This window comes from Apteryx mantelli, chromosome 32, assembly GCF_036417845.1.
Source record: "Apteryx mantelli isolate bAptMan1 chromosome 32, bAptMan1.hap1, whole genome shotgun sequence".
In the NCBI taxonomy this organism is placed as follows: domain Eukaryota; kingdom Metazoa; phylum Chordata; class Aves; order Apterygiformes; family Apterygidae; genus Apteryx; species Apteryx mantelli.
In genome coordinates this window covers 49,912-67,480 of record NC_090009.1, presented here as the reverse complement: position 1 = coordinate 67,480, position 17,569 = coordinate 49,912, and the positions used below count along the sequence as shown (strand labels likewise).

Genomic DNA, 17,569 nt, shown 5'->3' with positions numbered 1-17,569 from the left:
GATTCTGCGTGCGCTTAGCGGAGGCTTTGGGGTGGTTTCGTGTTTTTTTTCACAGACTCAGCAAAAACTCGTGAGTTTGCAGTGGGGATTTTTTCTTTAATGATCTTTTTTTTTTCCCCCCCTTCATTTTTTCTGTTCTCTTTCGCTCTGTCTCTTCTCCCGCTTTCGGCTCGAGGCATCGGGTGCTGCGCCGGGCGGCTCCCGCCGCGTTCCCGGCCCCTCGCTCCGGAGCCGAACCACGCGCGTTCGATCCTTGGGCTCCGGATCGCAGACCCGGCGGCTCGGAGGAGCATCGAGGGAGCTAGGTCTTTCCTGGGGAAAAATAAATGAAGAAAAAAAAAAACGGAAAAAAAAACAAAAAAAAAAACACAAAAAAAGTGAGAAACAGAAAGGGTTAAATGCAAAGTGTGAGAACACAAAAGCATTGGGAGAAACGCAAAAGAAGAAGATTAAGGTTTGACGACCACTTTTTTTTTTTTTCCCTAAAGAAGCTAAAACACAAGAAAGCGAGACTTTTTTTTTTTAAAACTAAGTAGGGAACTTGAAACATGTAGAATCGGGAAGGGTTTAAAGCAGAAGCGAGATATGAAAAAGGTGCCGAAACGTTAAAGTAAGGACTCGCTGGGCTTAAAAAAAAAAGGGAGAAACGAGGAGTTTAAGACGTCGGTGAGAGGAACGGCCGGTGCTGCAGGTACGAAGCGAAGGGAAAAATAGAGATTATGGAAAAAAAGGAAGGAGATGAAAAATAAGGCAAGAAAAAGAAAGCAAAGGAAAGACGTATGAAACGGAAACGGATTCACGATAAACCGGAGAAAGGGATGAAAAATAATAAGCGGAATAAAGTGGCAGAGCCTGTTCGAGGGCACGGTCAAACCCCCAACAGGCAGAGCCACGAGCCGGCGCCCGGACGAGGCGGGAAGGACGTCGGGGAAAACGGGAAAAGCCGGCGCCCGGGAAGCGCCGCTCGGAACGCGGGAGCCGCCGGACACCGGGATTCGCGCCGCCGCAGCCCGCGGGGGCCCCTTCGCGCCCCCCCCGCGCCGGCCGGTTTCCACCGCCGCATCCGTGGGGAATCGCTCCCGGGACGACTGGATGTAAAAAAAAAAAAGAAACAAAAAAATGAATTAAAGGCCTTGCCGGAGCGTAAGGAATTGGCTTTGGAAAGTCACTCGAGGGCTGGAAAACTTGGCGATGCAGTTGCTGGAGGAGAGCGGAGCCTGCACGGATCGCACTGCGGATAGCACCGGGGATCGCACCATGGATCGCACTGCGGATTGCACTGTGGATAGCACCAGGGATCACACCATGGATCGCACTGCGGATAGCACCAGGGATCACACCATGGATCGCGCTGTGGATTGCACCGTGGATCACACCAGGGATCGCACCACGGATTGCACTGCGGATCACACCAGGGATTGCACCGTGGATTGCACTGCAGATTGCACCGTGGATCGCACTGCAGATTGCACCGTGGATCGCACTGCAGATTGCACCGTGGATTGCACCACGGATCGCGCCGCAGATTGCACCGCGGATCGCACCGCCGAGAGGGATTTCTCCCGCTCCGCGCGGCGCCGGGCAGAGGGTGCAAAGCCGGGCGCCGTCCCCGCGTCCCCCGGATCCGCGCGAGTGACGCTAAACACGCGACGCGGGCAGCAAAGCCGCCGCGTCACCGGGGCCGTTCCCCTCCTTCCGCGGTGGGAAATCCCGGCGCGCATCCCGGCTTTGCCTTGCCGGCGGCGGCTGCACCGGCTCCGTGTACGCGCGGCCGAGGGAAGAACCCGCTTCCGAACCGTGACGGCGCCCGCGGCCGCTCGCCGATGGGGAGCCTTAAAAAAAAAACATCCCAAATCGTTCGCGTTCCTGCCTGGATTTTGGCCAGGCCAAAGCGGGGAATGGCTTTTTCTGGACGTCGGAACGCTCTCCCACCTTCGGATCGTCCCGGGACCGGCGCGTTAGCCCGATCGCCGCCGCCGCCACTGCCGCGTTCCAGCTGACTGAGCGATTTGGGCCAAATTAGCCCCAAACCGAGGGCGGGAGCGGGGGGCCGGGAGCAGGCAGCTCCGAGGCCGCCGGCGTCCCATGGATCAGACACTCGCCCCGGAAAAATCCAGGCGGGACGTCGTAAGGGCAGGGGAAGGGGGAGGAAGAGGAGGGCCGGGCACAGATGAAGGCGGTGGCAGGGGGGGGAGATGCCATCCGGCTGCTCCGCATGGGACCGAGGACACGGATGGCGCCAGCGCAGCTCCGTGCCGGAGCCCGGCACCCTCCGGAAGCGCAGCCGGGCCGCGGAGCCCGGTGCAAGGGAGAAACACGCAAGGCATCGCGTCCTGCCCTGCGAAAAGCGGCGGGTCGGAGCGGCGCCGTTCGGGCAGCGGCTACCGAATTTAACGGAGATTCCTGTATTTTCCGGTCCGCGGGCGTCTCCCGGCTCGGCGGTGCCCCTGCGCTTCCCTGCTGCCGGCATCCTTTATTTTGGATTCTCTTTCTTTCGATGAGTAGTAATAAATTAGAAGTCTAGTTACCCCGACGGCGCCGCGTCCGCGCTCCTTCCCCGGGAAAAAAAACGGGCTTTTAGCGGCGTGGGAAGAGGAGGTTTCTGTATTTTTATGGTTTTTTCCCTTTTTTCCTTTTCCTACCCGCGAGGCTTTGCACCGTGCCGGGATGGACCGTGCCAGGCCCTGCGAGGTCCCGCTGGTTCCAGGGTCTCCAGCGGGATGATTTTATCCTCCCAATCGGTAAAGCTACGTTAGTGGGGGGGGGGGGGAAGTCAAAAAACTTAAAAAAAAACCCCAAAACAGCCCAGTTTGGACCGTTACTGCCCCAAAACGCCCTCCGGGGTAGCTCTGCCCCACGTCCGCAGGGTCCCAGCCCCTTCCCAGCGTTTCCACCCGGGAAGAAGGTGCCGGAAGCGCCGGGGGACGACGGCTTTATTTCTGGATCAAAACCAAACTTACGTGGTCTTAACCGCGTCGCTGCTCGGAGCAGCGGCAACTCCCAAATTTTTGCAGGAAAAGGGCTCGTTTGCAGCCGGATGGACTCCGGGGAGCGGGAAGGGGCTCGTTCCGGCGGCACAGCGGGAAAAACCGGCTTCAAACAGGCCCGTTGCCACCACGCCGGGGGGGGGGGGGGGGGAAGCGGCACGCAGCCGAAACCGGAGCCGCCGGCGACGCGAAAGCATTTCAGGAATGCCGGAGCGTTTTCCACGAGGGCTCTCGGCCTCCCGGCCCCTCTTTTGCAGCTGATCCCTTGCAAACCCATCCGGGGGCTGGATGCTGCTGGATTTCGGGTTTACCCCAACTTTGGGGGATTTCCCTTGGGAATTTTGCCCTTCCCTCTTCCCCCTTAAATAAAAACGCCGCCGGATGAGCCCCCTAAATTCCCTTTTCTCAGTAACTCGGACCTGTCCCCAACATGCCGGCTGCTGGCGGCGGTTCCCGGTTCCCACGATATTCACCCCGAGTCCGGGATCCACGAAGACTCCGGCTCCCGTGCTCCAGCCCACACCCTCGGCTGCCAGGGATAACCCGGATCCCGCGCAATATCCATTCGAATTTGAGCCCGGGAACGGAGCGGCGGCTCGGGGCCACGTGGTTGCAAAAATCCAGCCTTTTCCCAGGTTGGCAATTCCCGGGGGAAGGGCCAGTGCTGCGGGAAGCCGAGCGGAGCTGCCGCCTCCGGAGCCGGGAGCACCGGGGCCCTTCGCCTCGCTCCCGGTGCCAAACCCGCGAGCACGGAGCCACCGCGGGGCTTTTACGACCCTTAAATCCCCGCTGCCGCTGCACCCGCCGCCCTTTTCCAATCCACTTCCCAGGCCGCCAGCACCGGGATTGCTCCGGCTGAACCCCGCCGCCCCTCCGCTGGCTCCCGCCTGCGTTTCCCCCCCTCGCCGCCTCCTCCGAGGCCGGGCAGAGCCAGGGATCCCTCGCGCACGGACCGGGATGCTCGTGCAAAGTCACCCCCCCCCGGCACCGGCGCGCTCCCCCCGCAACGCCCCCGTTTTCCTCCCGTTTCTCCCCAGGATCGGCTTAGGAAGCGCCGAGCGGGACCCGAGGATCGCGAGCGGCTCCCCCGGGCGCGGAGCGGGGATGCCGTGCCGGAGGTGCGGCAAAAGGGCAAAAAACCCGTGTGCGGAAAACACACCGACGGCCTCCGGCTCCGCAGGCTCCGTGCCATCCTTGCCGTCCGCACTCGCGGAAGCCCAAATCCAGGGCGCCAGCTCTCGTCCCTCTCCGCTTCCCCCAGGACGAGCGGGTTTTCCCCGGGGTTTGCCGCAGGGAGCCGGCGTTGCCGGGATGCCCGTGCAGGGGCGGAGGGAAACGGCGCGGTTTCGGGAAGAGAGGCGGAAGCAGGCAGCGCTCCATGGGAAGACGGAGAAGGGGAAAGAAAAACCAACTTTACTCTCGCTAAAAGGCGCAGGGAGCCGCCGGCTCCGGGGCTGCCTCGAACCGCGCGGTTCTCATCGCAGCCGCAGCGCGGCCGAAGCCCGCGGCGCCGGCGTCGGCACGGCACGGACACATTCCCGGCCCCGCCGCCGCCTCCCGCTCCGGCCCGCTAGTGCAAATGAGCTTCCCCGCGATTCATCCGTCACCGGGAAAGCAGGGAAAAGGGAGGGGAGGGGGGAAAAGAGGATGGAAAATAAACCGAACGTAACCTCCAAAGTTCAAGGGGAAAAGGAGGAGGGTGAAGGCGGTTCTGACGCTCTTCCCTCCCCTTCCCAAAACGCCGGCAGCGCCGACCACCCTCCCTGGCAGAGACGCGGGGGCGTAAGCACCGGAATTGCAGGGCAGGGGGAGCGGAGAGGCCCGTGGCTCCCCCCACCCAAAATCGCACCCCCGTCCTTCGCGGTGTGCCGGACAGCCCTGCAAAGGGGGTGGGGGGGAGGCCTGGCCCCAGGCACCTTATCCCCAATTCGGGCAGAGGGGCGCGGGGCCCTCGCGGAAAGGGGGAGGACGCCGCCGGCTCCGGAGCGCAGCTTTGCCGGCGACTCGCTTCCGCTTCTTCCGCCTGAAGCCGCCGCGGAGGAAGGAAGGGGAGCCACCGTCGCAGCTCCACGGGAGCCGGGATCCGGGGAAGCCGGCGGTTGTGAGAGCGACTCCCCTACGGAGCGCCCAGCTCCGGCGAGCCGCCGAATCCGGAGGGGCGAAGCAGCGAACCCTGCCGATTCCGGCCCCTCCGGGGCTTCACCTCCGCGAAGAGGCGGCCGGAGACGCGCTGCGCGGAGCCGCCATCCTCTCTCCTCTCCCCGAGCTTCGCTCCCGGATGCCGCAGCGCCGCCGTTCCCGCCGTCCGGGCTCCCCGAGGGAAGGGACGGGAGCGAGAGAGAGGCGCGGAGGAGAGCGGAGCGGGGCTAGAGGCTGACGCTGCGGTGGTGCTTGAAGTGGCCCTGGGCGCCGCGGCGCTGCTCCCGCTCCTCCATCTCGTCGCTGTTGAGGCTGGTGGCGTCCGAGAGCCCCAGCAAATGCTCCACCGAGTCGAACTTCTGCAGGTCGGAGGCGATGGTCTGCAGGCTGAGCACCGAGAGCGTGTCGGCCGGCGGGCACTCGGCTCCCAGGCGGCCGCCGCCGCCGCGGCTTCCTCCCGCCGGTGCCTCCACGCCGCCGCCGCCGCCGCCGCCGTACTGGGGGGCGGCCTCGGCCCCCACCGGCGAGGCCCGGCGCACGATGAGGCGCTGCAGGCGCCGCGCGTGGATCTGCTCGCTGATCTGCTCCAGGTTGCGCAGCGCCACCGAGTAGCGCGTCTTGGCCTGCGACACCCGCCGCTCCAGCGCCGTCACCTTGCCCTTGTGCTCCTGCGGAGGGAGGAGAGGCGGCGGGGGGGGGGAGAGACGCGGCCTCCGCCGTCCCGGCCTCCCCGAGCCCCCTTCCCAAATGGGAGAGGAGCCGCGTCCGCCCCCCAGCCGTCTCCTTTGCTCTCCCCACGCTCCTTCCCGAACGGGAGAGGGGCTGCGTCCCCCCCAAGCCGTCTCCTTTGCTCTCTCCCCACGCTCCTTCCCAAACGGGAGAGGGGCTGCGTCCCACCCCAGCCGTCTCCTTTGCTCTCTCCGTACTCCTTCCTGAACAGGAGAGGGGCTGCGTCCCACCCCCAGCCGTCTCCTTTGCTCTCCCCATGCTCCTTCCCGAATGGAAGAGGGGCCGCATCCCACCCCAGCCGTCTCCTTTGCTCTCCCCACGCTCCTTCCCGAATGGAAGAGGAGCCGCATCCCACCCCAGCCGTCTCCTTTGCTCTCCCCACGCTCCTTCCCGAATGGAAGAGGGGCCGCATCCCACCCCAGCCGTCTCCTTTGCTCTCCCCATGCTCCTTCCCGAATGGGAGAGGAGCCGCATCCCCCCCCAGCTGTCTCCTTTGCTCTCCCCACGCTCCTTCCCGAATGGAAGAGGGGCCACATCCCACCCCAGCCGTCTCCTTTGCTCTCCCCATGCTCCTTCCCGAATGGGAGAGGAGCCGCATCCCCCCCCAGCTGTCTCCTTTGCTCTCCCCACGCTCCTTCCCGAACGGGAGAGGGGCCGCGTCCCACCCCAGCCGTCTCCTTTGCTCTCCCTGTGCTCCTTCCTGAACGGGAGAGGGGCTGCGTCCCCCCCCAGCCGTCTCCTTTGCTCTCCCCATGCTCCTTCCCAAATGGAAGAGGGGCCGCGTCCCACCCCAGCCGTCTCCTTTGCTCTCCCCACGCTCCTTCCCGAACGGGAGAGGGGCCGCGTCCCACCCCAGCCGTCTCCTTTGCTCTCCCCACCGCCGAACGCCGGCAGAAAACCGGGATCCTCCGCGCCCAGCGATCCCGGCGGGGTCCCCTTCCTCTCACCTCGAGGATCTGGTTGAACTGCGCCTTGAGCTCAAAGTAAGGCTTGCTCTTCACGATGACGCGCTTGAGGGACTTCTGCAGCGCCTGCACTTTGGCCTCGGCCTGCTGGCACAGCTGGGTGACGCGCTGGTGCTCCCGCTCGCTCCGCAGCCGCTCCTCTTCCGCCTCGTTCACCTGGCCAACGGAGCGGGGTGGGACGGGACGAAAGCCGCGGAGGCCTCAGCGCTCGGCCCCCCCTGCTCCGGCACGGCACGGCACGGAGCGGCGCGCTCCGTCGGGACTCACTTTGCAGGTGGCGTGATTGAGCATCTCCTGCCAGGTGGGATCCAGGCGGTTCTTGTCGGCCATGACGCCCTGCTCGGCCACGAAGACCATCTCGCGGGCCGCGTTGTGCATGCTGACGGCCCGCTCGTAGCGCAGCGCCGCCTTCTGCGTCTCCTGCTGGGCCTGCGCCGGGGGGACGGCGGCGGCGGCGTTACGGAGCGGCAAGAGCCCGCGGGCGCCGAGCCCCTTCCCTCTCCCAGGCCGCGGAAGGGAGGGAGGGAGCCCGGCGTCCTGGCACCTATTCCGCTCCGCCCCAGGGCCGCCGGCCGCGGAGCGGGACGCGCCGGTACCTCCTTGGCCAAGCGCCGAGCTTCGTAGTAAGGCCGAGCCTTCTCGATGCAGTTGCCCAGCTGGGAGCCCTGAGCGTTGAGCTTCCGGGCGGATTCGGAGAGGATCCGGCGGTACGTGGTGCGGGCTTCCTGCCGGAGGGGGAGCAGAGGCCGCGGTCAGCGCCAGCCGCGGGCCGCGGCAGCCCCCTCCTCGGCCTTCGGCGCTCGGGTTTCGCCTCCCAACCCGCGCTCCGGCCCTGCCGAGCGCCAAAAATCGGCGGCGGAGCAGCTCGAAGGCGACCGCCAAGGAACGGGACTGATCCACGCAGTCCGGCACGGCGCCCGCCTCGGAGGTGCCCGGAGGGGAAAGGGGAAGAAGCCGCCCTCGCGCTCACATCCAGCTGCAGCTCCACGCGGTTGATCTCCTCGTTGGCCTGGTTGAGATGCTCCAGCTCCTCCTGGAGAAGGGAAAAGCCGAGCACGGGGTGAGCGGAGAGACTCCCCCCGGGAAGCGCAGCCCCAAAATCCCCCCCCCAAACCTCCGCTCCCGACACCGTCTCCGACTCGCCGCAGCCACCACGCTGCCGGCCCGACCGGGCGCCGAGGTATTCCCTGCTCCTCATCCGCTTCCACCCGCCTTTCCCCAAAAACGCTGGGTTTCTTCTCCCCCAGGTCACACCCGGCATTCCAGTTCCCCGGTTCGGCAGAAAACCGGCCTCGGGAAGCGACAGGCGAGGAGCGGGTTTTCATCCCGGCTTTAGGAAGGGTCGGCTCCGCCAGAACAACGGATCCCAGGGAAGTTTCATTTCCCAGCGCTGGCCTGAACGGGCAAACGGCCGCACGCGGATAACTCCGAAACGGGAAGGAGCTGGAGCCCCGCTACGGACGAGCACGCGCAGCTCACCTGTATCCTGGGGTCCAGCTCCTCCTCTTCCTCTTCCACTCCTTCCTCGCTTTTCGGGGGGGGCCCGGAGTCCTCGCCGTCGCAGGCGCTCTCGGAGACCGCCGCGCCCGGCTCGTGCCCGTCATCTGCGGGCGCCCGCAGCTGCCCAGGAGGCGTCTGCCGCCCGTCGCCCGCGCTCGCGCCCAAAATCAGCCGCTGCTCCGAGTCTCCCATGGCGGGATCCCCCCCCGCCGCCGCCGCCGCCTCCTCCTCGGCCGGCCGGGGCTGCGGCGGGTCCCCCTCGGGCGGCGCGCAGACCTCACGGGGGCGCGAGCATCCTAACCGGGGGGGCGCCCGTTCACCACGGGCCCCCGGCCGCGGCGCCGGGCGACGCCGGAAGAGCCATCGGCGAAAGGGAGACTCACCCCCGACCCCGCGCGCCGGCCGAGCGGCGACGGAAGCGCCCGGAGGCCCGGCGGGATCCGCGGAAGCGGCGGCGACCTTATTTCATGGCGCGGCCCGGTCCGGCCCGGGGGTGGAGGGGAAGCGCCGGCTGCGGGAAGCCTCCACCCCCGGCAGAGGCTCGCGGGGACGCGGGATCCGGCTCGATCGGCGGCAACGGCAGGACGGGGGGCTGGAAAACAACCGGCAAGAAGCAAAGCGGGTTGGACGAGCGAGTGGACGCCAGCGCTCCGAGGGGGGGAGGCGGAAGCGTCCCGGATCCCGCCCGTGCCGGCTGCCCTGACACCCCCCCCAATGCACCCCCAACCCAATGTGCCCCCTGCCCATAACCCCCTAAAGGACCCCCCCAAATCGCAACCCTCACCCATACACCCCTCCGTGTGCCCCCCACCCATTCCCCATCCCTATATCCCTCCCATGGATCCCCCAGCCCCCCACTGCCCCCCACTGCACCCCCCAACCCAGCCCCCCCGACCCTCCCCTACCCCCCAGCCATGGCCCCCCCAATGCACCCCCAACCCAGCCCCCCCGACTCCCCCACTGCCCCCCACCCATGGCCCCCCCAATGCACCCCTAACCCAGCCCCCCCGACCACCCCACTGCCCCCCACCCATGGCCCCCCAATGCGCCCCCAACCCAGCCCCCCCGACTCCCCCACTGCCCCCCACCCATGGCCCCCCAATGCGCCCCCAACCCAGCCCCCCCGACCCTTCACTGCCCCCCACCCATGGCCCCCCCAATGCACCCCCAACCCAGCCCCCCCACCCCCCCATGCCCCCCCCATACCCGCTGCCCCCCACCCACGATGGGCCCCCCCCACCCTCTGCCCCCTCCAAGCCCCCCCCTCAACAGCAGCACCCCCTCCCCGCCCCAGCGCCCCCCCCCGACACCCGCCGTCCCCCCCCCCGGGACCGACCGAGGCGGCGCCGCGGCCTCTGTTTACCTCCAGCTCCGCCAAAGCGGCTCGGCGGCAGCCAGCCCCCCCCCCCCGCTCCCGCCCGGCCCGTCCTCCCCGCGGCAGGGCCGCCGGAACCGGAAACAGCGCTCCGCCGCCTTCCCCTCCCCTCTCCCGCCGTACGGAATGGCGGCCCCCAGCGCCACGCCGCCTTCCCGCCCGCTCTGCCGCGCCCCGGCAGCCCCCATCCTGGCTCTAAAACTCTAAATTATCGTCTTTGAGTATCTGCGTCCCGCTCTGTCCCGATCTTCCCGCACGAAGGGGAGAAATGGAGGAGGCTCTTCCCCTACTGGGCGCCGCCATCTTGTCTTACGGCTCTGGCCCAGCGCCCTCAAGATGGCGGGGCGCCGCGGACTGTTCCACGCCCTGCCCGGGGGAGGGGGGGGGTGGGCGAAACCATTATGTGTTTTAAACTCTATGAAAGCGCGCGGATACCAGCAATAAATCCCCCCCCCCCCCCAATCAGTGTGTGTCCATATGTTGAAAAACAGCCAGCGGGAGGATCGCCCGCTACAGGCGGCCCGTGTTGGGTGGCCCCAGAGTTGTCTCTCGGGCCAGCGAAGGGGATTTGATTGAATTTACGGCCTTTAATTCAACGTGGATTTAGAGGGTTTTGTCGAGGGGGGGGCAGCCGGGCCCTTTGCATGCAGGCATGTGGTGCATATGCACACACACACACACACACACACACGCACACACCTATGTGGTGCATGCACAAACACACCCATTGCACGTACCCATGTGGGGCACACACACCCCTTGCACACACCTACGTGGTGCATGCACACTCGCACACATTGCACACACCGGTGTAGTGCATGCACACACACACATTGTACACACCTATGTGGTGCATGCACAAGCACACCCATTGCACGTACCCATGTGGGGCACATGCACCCCTTGCACACACCTACATGGTGCATGCACACTCGCACACATTGCACACACCGGTGTAGTGCATGCACACACACACACACACACACACACACACAATTTGCACACACCCGTGCAGAGCATGCACGCACACCCGGCCACGTTTGCAAGCTCGCACACACGCAGCTGCACCCCCCCTCCCCCTTGGGGCGTGCACACGCACCGTTTGCACACGTTTGCACACTCACACTCACACTCAGGCCCCGGCCGGCCGGTCGCTAGAGGGCCCTGGCCGCTGCAGCGGCACCGGAGCCGCCGGCTGCTCCCTCCCCTGCTCGCCGCAGCCGGGGTTGAGCTTCCTGGGTCAGCGCGGCGGGGGAGCCCCGGAGCCGCCGGTCCCGGAGCCCCCCGGAGCCGCCCGGAGCCTCCGGTCCCGGTTCTGCAACGCCCCGGAGCGACCGATCCCGGAGCGACCCAGAGCCACCTGGAGCCGCCGGTCCCGGAGCCCCCCGGAGCCGCCCGGAGCCGCCGGTCCCGGTTCTGCAGTGACCCGAAGCGACCGGTCCCGCAGAGACCTGGAGCCGCCGGTCCCGGTTCTGCAGCGCCCCGGAGCCGCCGGTCCCGGTTCTGCAGTGACCCGGAGCCGCCGGTCCCGGTTCTGCAGCAATCAGGAGTCGCCCGTCCCGGTGCCGGTTCTGCAGCGCCCGGTGCCGGTGCCGGTGCCGGACCCCCGGCGCAGCCCCCCCCCCCCCAGCCCGGCTCTGCCCCGCAGGTAACTGAGGGGTTTTTAGTTCGGTCCCTTTTCCCCACCGATTCGCCCCGGTTCCGCATCGCCCCGGGGTTTCCCACGCTCCCCCCCCCCCCGGCAGCGCCGCGGGAAAAGGGGGCCGCGACCCCCGGCACCGGGGAGATCCGCGTCCCTCCGGGGCAGCAACGGAGGGTGCGGAGAGGCGGATGCGCCGCGTCCTTCCCCTTGTCTTCTCCCGGAGCAGGTTTCACCCCGTTCCCGGCTCTGATGTGACCCGCTGGATGGAGCCGGGGAGGGAACCGCCGGCCCCCCGCAGCCGGGACCTGGAGGAGAACGTGTTCCCGGGAATCGGCTGCACGGGTGAGCCGGAGCGGGGCGAGATTCCCGGAGCGCGGAGAGATTCCCGGAGCCCGGCGAGCGATCCGGCACCGGGGCTCCCGCGGCGGCTCCGCTCCTCTCCTGCACGGATTCTCCTCTCTCCGCAGGGACGGCGCGGGACGATCCCGCTCCGGGCGACCCGGCGCGAGTTGGAAGCGCCGCCGACAGCACCCGGAGCGCCGAGCCGCGGGGCCGGGATCCGCCGGCGCCGGTGGCCGCCCGCCCCTACGCCTGCTCCGAGTGCGGGAAGCGCTTCGGCAGCGCCTCGGCGCTGCTGGTGCACCGGCGCGTGCACACGGGCGAGAAGCCCTACAAGTGCCCCGAGTGCGGCGGCGCCTTCAACCAGAGCTCGGCGCTCGCCGCCCACCGGCGCGTCCACACCGGCGAGAAGCCCTACGGCTGCGCCGAGTGCGGCAAGCGCTTCGGCCACGGCTCCACGCTGGCCAAGCACCGGCGCGTGCACACGGGCGAGAAGCCCTACGCCTGCGCCGAGTGCGGCAAGCGCTTCAGCATCCGCTCCACCCGCGCCCGCCACCAGAAGACCCACACGGGCGAGCGGCCCTACGTCTGCGCCCAGTGCGGCAAGGGCTTCAGCGACAGCTCCTACTTCGTGCAGCACCAGCGGGCGCACGGCGGCCACGCGCCCTATGCCTGCGGCGACTGCGGCAAGAGCTTCGTCTGGAGCTCGGCGCTGGCCCGCCACCGGCGCACGCACACCGGCGAGAAGCCCTACGGCTGCGGCGAGTGCGGCAAGCGCTTCAGCGAGAACTCCACGCTGCTGCGCCACCGGCGCATCCACACCGGCGAGAAGCACTACAAGTGCACGCAGTGCGGCAAGAGCTTCAACGACAGCTCGTCCCTCATGCGGCACCAGCGGGTGCACACGGGCGAGCGGCCCTACCAGTGCCCGCAGTGCGCCAAGAGCTTCGTGGACAGCTCCACCCTCGTGTGCCACCAGCGCACGCACACCGGCGAGCGGCCCTACGCCTGCCCCGACTGCGGCAAGAGCTTCACCGAGAGCTCCACGCTCATCACCCACCACCGGGTGCACACGGGCGAGAAGCCCTACACCTGCCCCGAGTGCGGCAAGAGCTTCAGCCAGAGCTCCAACCTGGTGACCCACCAGCGCATCCACACGGGCGAGCGGCCCTACGCCTGCGCCCGGTGCGGCAAGAGCTTCTACCGCAGCTCGGACCTCATCCGGCACCACCGCACCCACGCGGGCGACGAGCGCGACGGGTGCCCGGCCTGAAGGGGCGGCTCTCGGGAAGGTCCGCGTTGGCCGTGGTGGCCATCAGCCCCCATCTTCTGCTCCAGCTTCCCACCCGCTCCTCCGCGCCCCCGATCCCACCCGGGAAGACGGCTGAGGTCCATCCCTGCCGGGTCCCACCTGGAGCAGGAGCTGCCCGCCGCCACCGGCGCTCTCCGGGGGGGGGGGGAAACGCTCGGAGAAGATGCTCGGAGTTGGGGAGCCAGGTTGGGAATCGCTGCGTTTGCAGCCGGTGGCGTCCGGGAAAGCCGCCGCAGGATCCCGACGGACTCGGGTGGTTTTTCAATTCTTAACTGGGAACCGGAGCCGGCTCGGGAGTCGCTTGGCCCCTTCGATCCCCCCACACACACCCAACCCGGCCTTTCTCCTGCGCCAGGATCTTAGATGTTCTCGGCGTTTCCCGAAACGCGGCCAAAAGCCTCCGTCGGCGCGACGCCGCCTCCAAGGAGGGACGGAGGGGAACCGTGGAGGGGCACGGAGCTCGGCGGGATAACCGGGACTCACCGGAACGGTGCACGGGGGGAGGGGGGGAAGGAAGGAGAAGGCTGGGCCGTAGGTTTTAATAAATATTCTGCAAAAAGCCCCCGGACGGCTTCCGCTACGGATCCTCCGGGGCCGTCGGGGCGCAGAAGCGCTTCGCTCGCGTTTCCGTCCAAATCGGCGCGTTGCAGCCTGCAGCCCGCGGGATTCGGGGGGGCTTTTTAAGGGGCCCCTTGGAGGTGAGCGGGAAGGAGGATTCCTGGGAAACGCCCGCCGCGCTCCGCGCCGGAGCCTCCGTGGGACCGGGAACCCCCAAAGGCTGAACAACGGCGGTGGCGTCGCCCTCCCTGCTGGGTTTAGAAATGGCGGTTTTGGGGTCTCACCCCCAGGAATGGGGGCGCGGGCATGAGGCAAATCCTAAAAGTGCTGGTAAAATCCCGGCTGTCGGCCGGAAGACATCCCCATGTGGGAATTCCCATGGGATACCTCGGTGCAGGCACCGCCAGCAGTCGCATCCCGCCCCTGGGCGACTTGCTTCCATCCCCGGCTCATCCCGCCCGATCCCGGCTCGGCCCGGAGGCAGCAAAGCAAAGGAGCTGCCGGAGCCGACGCCGATCCCTGGGAGCAACCTGGGAGGGAAAAGGCAGGGATTTTCCGGGGCTGCTCGAGCTCCTCTCCCACCTCCGTCCCCTCCGCGCCCACCTGCACCTGAGGCTGCTCATCCCGTTGCGGAGCTGATTCCCGTTTCCCCTTTCAACGGCCGACTTTGTGTCCCGGTGGGGGCAGCTCATGGTGCTTAAAGGGATGTTTTGGGGGCAAATGCAGCTAAACTGCAATTTTGGGGTTTTTTTTTTTCCCCGCTAAGTTTTCCTGCCCGGTTTTGTGTGCTGCTTCCTCTCGCTTCCCGCCAAGGGCAATTAGGAGGGATGGGATGAACCTGCCCCAACCTCGGCCTGAGGCTTTCGAGCCCTATCCCGGATGCTGGGCGATGGTGTCCCGCACTCCCCATTCCCGATGGGAATGAGATGGGCCGTTCCCGCACCCTGGGGCTTGGGCAGGGGCGGCTGCTGGGGAAGGCTCCAAACCCAGCGGAGAAAAACCCCCCTTCGGACCCAAAACGTCATTCCCGAAGGCAGCACGGGAGCGATTTTCTTCCGGGCTTTGCTCTTCCTTCACTCCCTGTGGATGAGGGTGAGGTTTCTCCATAGGGGCAGCATCCTGCTCACCCGGCTCCCCGTGTCCTTCCCACACCCGGGATTTGCCACCTTTCCTCCCCCCCCATCCCGCACCCGGCTCCTTGCAGCGCAGCCGGAAAAACCAGCTCGGCCCTGGAGGTTCCCGAGCGCAGCGTGGTGGAAAACGAGCGGGGTTTAGTCCAGCCGAGGAAAAGGCCGGATTCCCGCTTATTATCAGCACGGAGCAGGGGGGGGAAAAGAAACGGGATGCATTATGCAGCCGGGCTGGAAAGCCAGCTCTGTCCCGCGGGAACCTCGCCCGAAGGACGCCCCCAAATTTATTAATCGGAGCAGAAGCCAGGGATGAACAGGGCAGGGATTGCAGCTGGAAAATAACCCGGAGACGAGTGAGGACTCAACCCCCAGCGCCACCGGCTGTGGGGGGTTCGCGGGAAGCGGCACCGCTGCCGGCCCTTAACGTGCCCCACCGTGGTTTATTAGTCCGGAAAAGGTGGGAAAACGGCTGCTACGCGGCCGGCGCCGGTCGCGGGAGACGGCGGAAAGCAGCCGCGAGGAGGGTTCTGCCGCCGGAGCAGCGGCTCGGACACAGTCTGGGCGAGGAAGCCGATTCCCGGCGCCGCCGCGGCCCCTTTGCCGTGCGGAACCGGCCCGTTTCCCGCAGATGGGAACCAGCGGGCAGAGCCGGCGCAAGGTTTTGCAGCCTCCAAAGGGTCCGTTCTCCACCTCCTGCTCTTCCAGAGGAAGGTCCGCCAAGCCCGGACGACCTGGTTGCAGCCAGACGGATGATGCCACCCGCATCCCATCCGGGCGCAGCCGGGGAAGCGCGAGCGGCACGGCGCGCGGCTCTACCCCACGTGCGTTCTCCGGTGCGTGATGAAGTTGGAGCAGCGGACGAAGCTCTTGCCGCAGTCGGGGCACTCGTAGGGCTTCCCCTCCCGGTGGGTCCTTTGGTGCTTGATCAAGGCGGAGCTGACGGTGAAGCTCCGGCCGCACTCGGGGCACTCGTAGGGCTTCTCGCCCGTGTGGATGCGCTGGTGGGTCATCAGGTTGGAGCTGCGGTTGAAGCTCTTGCCGCAGTCGGGACACCGGTAGGGCCTCTCGCCCGTGTGGGTCCTCTGGTGCCTGATGAGGTCCGAGCTGTTCCTGAACCACTTGTTGCAGTCGAGGCAGCGGTAGGGCTTCTCGCCGGTGTGGACGCGCTGGTGGATGATGAGGCTGGAGCTCTGGCTGAAGGTCTTCTCGCACTCGGGGCACTTGTAGGGCCGCTCGCCGGTGTGGATCTTCTGGTGGCGGATGAGGTAGGAGCTGACGCTGAAGCTCTTGCCGCACTCGGGGCACTTGTAGGGCCGCTCGCCGGTGTGGGTGCGCTGGTGGGAGGTGAGGTTGGAGCTCTGGTTGAAGCCCTTGCCGCAGTCGGGGCACTGGTAGGGCTTCTCGCCGGTGTGGAGCCGCTGGTGGGTGATGAGGGTGGAGCTGTCGCTGAAGCTCTTGCCGCACTGGGCGCACTTGTAGGGCTTCTCGCCGGTGTGCAGCCGCTGGTGGGTGATGAGGTGGGAGCTGCGGCTGAAGCTCTTGCCGCACTCGAGGCACTTGTAGGGCTTCTGGCCGGCGTGGAGTCGCTGGTGCACCGCCAGGTTGGAGCTGCGGCTGAAGCTCCTGCCGCACTCGGGGCAGACGGCGGCCCGCTCCTCGCCCGCCGCCCGCTGCCGCCGCGGCGCCTCCGGGCTCCGCGGGCACCCGGCCTCGGCCGCGTGGCTCCTCGGCTTCCCCTCGGCCCCTTTGGTGCGCCCGGCCGCCGGCCCGCGCCCGGCCCGCCGCGGCTCCTCCTGGTTGCTCTCCATCCCCATCTCATCGCCCGCCGGGGCGGAGGCAACGGGGGCGACGGGACTCACGTCCGAACCGGAGGGCAGTGGCGGCACGCGAGTCTCCCCCCGGGATTTTCCTCCGGTGCGTGCGGAAACGGGAGAAGGGAGGGCGACGGGCTGCCTGCGCCGCTGCTCACCTGCGCAGGTATCTCGGCATCTTCCCGTCGCGGAGCCACGGGAAACGGGGGCACCGGAGCCGCGGGAACCAGGCGCCCTGGCTCCCCCTCCCCATCCAGCCAGGAGATCCCACCACGCTCAGGAAGGGGAAACCCTGCCCGGGGAGAGAAGCGAGCCGGAAGGGAGCTCCTCCGGCGATGAGGCCCCCGGAATGTGGAAGCAGCCCCCCCGGGTGCCCTGGCTCCGGAAGAACGGGAATGGCAGGACCCGGAGACAGCACGGGGAGAGGGCCTGTTTCCCAACCTCCCTCCCCACCAGCCGCCCTCCAACCCGCGTCCCCCTCCGGGGAAACTGAGGCAGGGAGCAGCGGCCGGTGCCCGGGGACCCCCCAAAACCCCCCCGTTACCTGCAGGCAGCGGCGGCAGGGGCAGAGCCCGGGCTGGGGGGAGGCTCCAGCCCGGCCCGAGCGCTGCGGGACCGGGATTGGGACCGGGATCAGGACCGGGACCGGGTGCTCCCCACTCCGGGGTGATGCGGGATCGGGATCGGACGCTCCAGAGTGGGGATCGAGGCCGGGATCGGGGCCGGAACCGCGCGCTCCGGGCCGGGATCAGGAGTGGGAGCGGGAGCGGGACCGGGCGCTCTGGAGCGTGGATCGGGATCGGGGTCGAGACCGGGATCGGGAGCTCCGGAGCGGGGATCGGGACCGGGATCGGGACCGGGAGCTCCGGAGCGTGGATCGGGGTCGAGACCGGGACCGGGAGCTCCGGAGCGGGGATCGCGACCAGGATCGGGACCGGGACCGGGCGCTCCGGAGCGGGTATCGGGATCGGGGCGGGGATCGCGACCGGGATCGGGACCGGGATCGGGCGCTCCGGAGCGAGGATCGTAGCCTGGATCGGTGCCGCTCCCGGGGCGGCTGCGGGCGCTGCGGGCTGCGGGAG

At 67.6% G+C, this 17,569-nt stretch overlaps 3 protein-coding genes across 3 annotated transcripts in view; 1 reads left to right on the top strand and 2 right to left on the bottom strand.

The window, feature by feature from the left end:
- Positions 1–17,569, top strand: part of LOC106494648 (zinc finger protein 721-like) — a 37,018-nt gene that overhangs the window by 6,412 nt on the left and 13,037 nt on the right. The window contains exon 5 of the mRNA XM_067313887.1: positions 11,977–12,900. Coding sequence (XP_067169988.1) covers positions 11,977–12,900 — 924 coding nt within the window. The remainder of the gene's footprint in view (positions 1–11,976; positions 12,901–17,569) is intronic.
- Positions 4,380–9,765, bottom strand: SH3BP5L (SH3 binding domain protein 5 like). Its single transcript, XM_067313782.1, has 7 exons — positions 9,684–9,765; positions 8,300–8,912; positions 7,791–7,853; positions 7,417–7,545; positions 7,088–7,249; positions 6,803–6,976; positions 4,380–5,794 (listed from the first exon to the last, which is right to left on the bottom strand). The coding sequence occupies exons 2-7, from the start codon at positions 8,510–8,512 to the stop codon at positions 5,354–5,356; spliced, it is 1,182 nt and encodes a 393-aa protein (XP_067169883.1). The 5' UTR covers positions 8,513–8,912; positions 9,684–9,765; the 3' UTR covers positions 4,380–5,353.
- Positions 14,921–17,246, bottom strand: LOC106497307 (zinc finger protein 436-like). Its single transcript, XM_067313801.1, has one exon. It carries the CDS (start codon positions 16,488–16,490, stop codon positions 15,489–15,491), a length of 1,002 nt encoding a protein of 333 aa, XP_067169902.1. The 5' UTR covers positions 16,491–17,246; the 3' UTR covers positions 14,921–15,488.